The following is a 6,941-nucleotide window of genomic DNA, read 5'->3' on the forward strand; positions in this document are numbered from 1 at the left end:
CTTACCTCTTCCGCTAAGCTAGTGCAATGTTTTAGGTTCTTTAGGTTTATTTCAGCATCCCTCTTTTTGATACCCATTATTGTATTGATCAGGGTTCTTAGATGAAGGTGACAGAATTCGCTAAGCTAGTGCAATGTTTTAGGTTCTTTAGGTTTATTTCATTATCCCTCTTTTTGATACCCATTATTGTATTGATCAGGGTTCTTAGATGAAGGTGACAGAATTTACTTTTTTATTTTAAGCAGAAAGAGTATAGAAAAATCATGATATTGGAAAGATGAATCAATAGACTGGGCTGAACTTTCAGAAACAATTCCAAAAACCACACAGGAGAACTAGGCCATCAAGTGAGTGCCTTTATCTCCCTTGATCAGGAAACTATAGAATTAGGAAGTTACTTATACAGATATTGGTCCCAGAATTAGCCTGTGGCTGTCACAATCTGTATAAGTAAAAATGGATACCACTGTATCCTGTTTCTTCTAACTTATTACGTGTTAGGTTGGTATGGCTAACTATTTTATTCAAAAACGTTTTTGATTGTTTTATAGAGTCAGTTTGCCAGGTCTTGGAGAAACAGTAATGCTGTCTGAATTTTAAAATAAATTTAGCCTATTGTTTATATAAGAAGGAAGGTCTTTTAGAGCACTAAGAGTTTTATTTTTCTGTGCCACACCCCTAAATTTGTAATATACTTGTCATTGTTTCATTTATATGGATTTGAAAAAAAAAACTTGCTACCTAATTCTGCTCTAGAAGAAAGGTAGCTCATACTGATGATTCTAGGGCTATACATAGAGCTAGATTTGTTAAACCTTTTTTTAAATTTTGAAATAGTTAACACTGAAAATGGACAAAGCGTAGAAATTCAGCTTCTCAATTGCAAAAGCTATGTAAGCTCACTCTTCAAGAAATCAAGTTTTAACAGCATTCCAGAAGACTCTGAATTTCATGTCTTTAGTCTATTTTGTGCTGCTATAATAAAATACCTGAGACTAAGTAATTTATAAGGGACAGAAATTTATTTCTCACAATTCTGGAGGCTGGGAAGTCCAAGGTCAAGGGGCCAGCATCTGGTGAGGGCTGGGAGAGAGGGGGAGAGCAAGAAAAAGGGGGCCAAATTCATCCTTTTCTAAAGATCTCACTCCTTTGAGAACAGCATTAATCCATTCATGAGGGCAGTGCTCCCAGAACCGTAACATTAGGCTATAACTTTCAACACTGCAGCATTGGGAATTAAGTTTCCAACACATGAATTTTGGGGGACACCTTTAAAACATAGCACTCATTCGAGGGTCCTTCAAAAAGTTCATGGAATGCTTTGTATTTTTTAATTTGATTTTTCCGTGAACGTTTTGAAGTACCCTCATATATCTCTTCCCAATTATAGCAGTCTTCTTCTAGTGAACCACTGTCTTCAGGACTCAAGTGTTTGTGTTTGCTTTTCTTTGTCTTTACTATCTAATTATGCATCCCTAAACAGCAGTTTGATCATGCTCAATTTATATATACATATATTATATACATGCACATATATACACACATATATATGTATGTATATGGAATTACACAGTTTGTATATAATTGTGCCTTCTTTTGCTCATTTTATCTTTAGGTTTTATTCCAGTTGTTAAATGTTTTTTGTTTATTGTTTAATAGTGTTTATCTATTCTATTATTAATCTGTGGTCACTGGGATTATTTAGATTTTCTTTTTTAACATTTGAATGTTGATGTAAGGTTTCATAATACTGTCGTTTTGACACAGTATCTTCATATTCACATTACCTTTTGGTCCATAACCATACACAGATACTTTTCATGTTTCTAATCATGTATATCACATTTTATTTTTTTATTAACAGTATCTCCTGAGATGACCCCCATTGTGTCCTCATAATTTATTTTTCTTCCATTCCCCCTTACTTCTTTCTAGTATTTAATAACACTGCAAAAGACTTTCATATTCCAGTAGATTCCAGTTTATATTTAACCACCATAATGTGAAGCTGTTTAGTAGAGCCATATCTTGTTTTTAAATAAATGCTTGAACTCTACCAGAAGGCCAAGAGATCTGTTTGTGCTTCCAGAGACCCTAAATAACTCTTATTTCTCTATTTATTATGACAGTGAAACCAATCCGTAATCTAAATGGACATTCAATTGGTCAATATAGAATACATGCTGGGAAAACAGTGCCCATTGTGAAAGGAGGGGAGGCAACAAGGATGGAGGTATGTATGTCATTTATCACTTCTGAAAAACCGTTTTGATTTTTTTTCCCCCCCATAGTATGTTGAACAAAATTAGCTTGCCATCCATCCTCACCTAGCAGGAGTTGGGCTGAGTGTGCAGATTGTGTCTGGACAGGCCAGGGCTCAGTCAGCTATGGAAGTTGGGGTTGTCAAAGGATTGCTTCTTCAACATTTAATGATTATTCATTGAGCATCTGTTAGGTGCCATTCTCTTTAGTAGGTATTGGGGGTGTATCTGTAAACAAAACAATTCCCTGCCCATTTATAGTCTGCATTCTAATAGGAGGATGCAGAAAGACCAGGAGATAAAGTAGGGAGAGATTGGATAAGAAGTGTCTGAGGAGCACTGGACAGATCATCTAGGCAACAAATCAACAGAGTAACCATTATTCTTTCAGAAGGAGAGAAGAAATCTAGGGCAATTAGAGGGGGGAGGGGGATGGAGAGAGATTGGACAAGGGACATAAAGAATAAGTATGATTTGTAACAATATATATGCTAGTAATATTGATTTGATCAACATATCTCAATGTTGAACCCCCAAAATATGTATAACAATTTTGATTTAAAAAAAAAAAAAAAGTGCCTGAGGAGGATATTTCATGTTGCTGCTTACATCAGATAGGGAAGTCAAGAAACATTTACTCTGATTAGTTCTGAATTTTTCTTTCCTCCCCTTGACCCTTATGTATTTTTTAAGGAAGGAGAAATATATGCCATTGAAACCTTTGGTAGTACAGGAAAAGGAGTTGTTCATGATGATATGGAATGTTCACATTACATGAAAAATTTTGATGTTGGACATGTGCCAATAAGGTGAGAGACTATTAATTTTATATGACTAATAAGTATCTCTTCCCAGTTAACAGCATTTTAAAAAATGTGACAGAAAGGTGGTACATTCATAAATGTATGGTTCTGTAGCCTAACAATAAGTTCTGTGGGTTTAAATAATATAGCAAAAAAATTAGGCTGTTAAAAATTTAAACCGAGATAAAGATAAAGATATAGGCAAGTGTTCTCTTCAGATCAAGTTTCTGATAATCATAACTATTGGAGACTTTTTGCTGGCATTACAAGGTTTTTGTTCTTAATATTCTCCTGTTGATAAACTTCATATTTCAGTTAACACTGGATTTTTTTACCTTCTGGAGAAAATGATTGAAGGCTGGATTTACACCTCTTTTTATGTGCAGGTCTTTGAGCTTAATGCTCAAAAAAAAGAAATTCCTAAAGTAATATTCCTAAAGTAATATTCCAAAGTAATACTCTGTAGATGGGCCTGTACTGGGAATTTCACACACACATGCATAGACACATAAATGTAATAAAATAGCTTTTTGCAGGTTTTTCCTATTCAGCTGCCATTTATAACTAGGAATGGGCTATTATGCCTTCTAGCTTTTGATTGTTCAAAGAGCAACAACAAAATTTTTTTAACTTTAATTACTAAGAAAAAGCTAAGTTTTGGTTTTTTCTTAATGGGGGAAGTGGGTTGATAACTCTTTTTGCCAACTGTTAATCTTGGATTTTCTCCTTTTAGGCTTCCAAGAACAAAACACTTGTTAAATGTCATCAATGAAAACTTTGGCACCCTTGCCTTCTGCCGCAGATGGCTGGATCGCTTGGGGGAAAGTAAATACTTGATGGCTTTGAAGAATCTGTGTGACTTGGGCATTGTAGATCCATATCCACCATTATGTGACATTAAAGGATCATATACAGCGCAGTTTGAACATACCATACTGTTGCGTCCAACATGTAAAGAAGTTGTCAGCAGAGGAGATGACTATTAAACTTAGTCCAGAGCCACCTCAGCATCTTTATTTTCTAAGTTTTGTTGGAATACATTACACCAGAATTAATTTGCAACATGTTGTCTGTTTTAACAGTGGACCCATGTCATACTTTTATCCGTGTTTAAAAAAGAAGGAATTTTATCAAAGGCAAACCATCTAATGTAATTAACCAAGGAAAAAGCTTTCAGGACTTTCAAATGTTAACCTGTTTTTCCTCCCATCTAGGAAATGCTATAAAGCGCAAATTAGTTAGGAATGACTTAAACATTTCGTTTTGAACACGTAAGAAATGCTTTTCGGGTATTTATATTGCCATATTCTTACTTGAATGCTTTGAATGATTACATCCAATTCTGCACCTAAGCCCTCTGGTATTGCTTTTTAACCTTCCTGGAATTCATTTTCTAAAAAATAAAGACATTTTCATATCTGAGAGCTACATTTCAATGTCTGTGGTTATAATTCTGGACAGGAAATAGCAAAACTTAATGTAGGGGACATGTAGAGACTTTTATCTGGATTGTAGACCTCTACACTGAGACTTTCTTCTGGCGTAGTGGTTAAAACAAGATGTGTACATGCATAAATAAATGTATGGCTTTAGGAATATTTTGCCTTTCTTTATAGGACCATATGCTTGTCTTTCATTTTCTTCCTTGACATTGGAAAGATGTACTAATTGAAACATGACTTTGTAGGAACATTGTGCCAACTTGAAACCTTGGCGTTTAGATCTTTTTCCAGTGGTAGTATTTATTGGGAAATGAGCTTACTCAAAAAACCAAAAGGGCATTAAAACCACAAAAGCAAAAAAAAAAAAAACTTTCCATGTTTGGATCTTATTAGGCTTTTTCATTAATGAGCCAAACGCTGTTAACACCCTGCCCCTTGACTGGTTTGAATTCATTACAAGTGGCATTTCAGGAAGTGAGGTTGCAGTTACCCTCCTTATAGCAGCTAAGTATATTAAGTTGAATATAAGGATGTATATTTACTTGTTTGAACTTAGCCCCACTACTGATTCTTTAACAACTTGCTTGAATTCTTATATGTAAATAATTTGATAGGAATGTTCCAACATTTCAAAGTTGTTATGTACCAAGGTAAAGGCCTAATTTGTATATGCTTTAAACACAATGAGATTTTATTGCCTTTGGGATGCTGTTTTTAACGTTTTTCTCATGGCAAGAGAAACCTGTGACTTCTGTACCTAGATTCTCATTTGTTACTTTAAAAAGCTGCTCTTTTCAGCATTAGAGCTATAAATGAATGTTAACCTTGTGGGGAAAACAATGTAGTTTTTAGCTGTATGAGCTATGTTTTACTATGGTGCTAATGTTTGATAGCTACCTTTGAATCTTCTGTGCTTTTGCTTGTAGCAGAGCTCACTAATTCATGCCTGGACATATTATAGGGCTTGGGCCCTCCAGCTAGCTCCTTTGGGGTTTTGAGTCCATATCTTTTTGATGTGCTTTGGTGAGAAGTATAAAGCAAGTGTCTTGATTTCTAAACAAACCCAGGAATTTTAGAACTGACCCCCTATGGGTGAAGAATTGTGGAGCTGTATAAGACCTCTTCAGCAGTGGTGATCTCAATTATGAGCTCCAAGCTCCCCAGGTAACTGTTGGGAGAGATGGCATGCCTCCAGAATGGCTCAAAGTGATATATCTTGTAAATAGGAAAGCTGTTACTTAAAGAAAAAACTATTGTTTGCCTACTAGCCATGTATCTCTTGATATTGTTATGTTTACAATGATGTACCTTATTGGTAACAAATTAGTTTGATGTTTAACAATAGTGCCTTTAGTAAATTATTTTACAACCAAAACACTTTCGGGTTTTTGTTAGATCAATTTAGCAGAATCTAGAAGTCCATGTTGAGATTTAAGATATACAGTAAGAAAAATGTTTAGGTTTTCATTTTTGTTGGTTATTTTAAGACTTAAACACAGTTTTAGGTTCACAGCAAAATTTAGTGGAAATTATTACAGATTTCCCATATATCCCGATTCCCCACACACTCCCTCCCTCCATAGATGTTATAAGGGATTAAAAGTAAAGGTCCAAGTCATTTTCTCAGATTTTTACATTGTAATAGTACAGTTGCTTGTACTTATTTCAAACAGTTCAGCAGTTATTTTTAAATCCCATTAAAATTAGATGCTAAAATGTGTAACATTTAAAAAATAGTTCTTGAAATTAAAGGCTAGACTCAGGTATCTTGACCACATAAATCTTTAATGAGGTGTAAGTATATAACAGTTGAGGTAACAATTTGCATAGGCATTTAGTGAATGATTTTTAGACCTAGCCATTTAATATGCCCACTATATTTTTGGTATGAATGATTTTTGTTCAGTGATAAATTCTCATTGCACGTCACTGTCAGCTGCCCCAGATTTGTTTTCTGAAATTTAGGAAAAATTTGCTAATAGATGTTTCAAGTTTATACTTATAAATGATCACTAATGGCAAACAGCATTCTGCAGAATATTATGTCCTTCATTAAGATTTCAACCTGCAAATAAACCCATTTAAAGGGATACATGATCTTCCAGTGGTTAACACTGAGCTTAAGATCTTAAATAGCTGATCTACAGAGGTTAGTGGATTCTCCCCTTTCTGAATAAGTTAGCAGCAGTAGGACTTTAAAGAGACTAGTAAGATTATCAGAAGAGGAAAGAGTGTCTCACTGTAGTTTTAATAAAATGCAGGTTTAGATAATTTTTTTTAAAAGAATGCTGGGGCCCAGTGTTTAAGAGGCTCCTAGTAGGCACATAATCCTAGCAAGAGTAAGCAAGCCAGGCTTTAGTTATTTAGAAAAATAAGATGGTAGACATTGTTCAGTTGCCAGTTTGGAGCAACTATTTCCTTTGCCCTATGCAATT

The 6,941-nt window shown here is 34.7% G+C and overlaps 1 protein-coding gene across 2 annotated transcripts in view; it reads left to right on the forward strand.

The window, feature by feature from the left end:
* Nucleotides 1–5,881, forward strand: part of METAP2 (methionyl aminopeptidase 2) — a 37,033-nt gene extending 31,152 nt beyond the window's left edge. For both annotated transcript variants that reach the window (XM_008576800.1, XM_008576801.1), the window contains exons 9-11: nt 2,130–2,233; nt 2,955–3,070; nt 3,798–5,881. In XM_008576800.1, the coding sequence (XP_008575022.1) occupies nt 2,130–2,233; nt 2,955–3,070; nt 3,798–4,050 (473 nt within the window). In that variant the 3' untranslated portion in view covers nt 4,051–5,881. The remainder of the gene's footprint in view (nt 1–2,129; nt 2,234–2,954; nt 3,071–3,797) is intronic.
* The last annotated feature ends 1,060 nt before the right edge of the window (nt 5,882–6,941 follow it).

Source organism: Galeopterus variegatus, unplaced genomic scaffold (assembly GCF_000696425.1).
Source record: "Galeopterus variegatus unplaced genomic scaffold, G_variegatus-3.0.2 Scaffold1405, whole genome shotgun sequence".
NCBI lineage: Eukaryota > Metazoa > Chordata > Mammalia > Dermoptera > Cynocephalidae > Galeopterus > Galeopterus variegatus.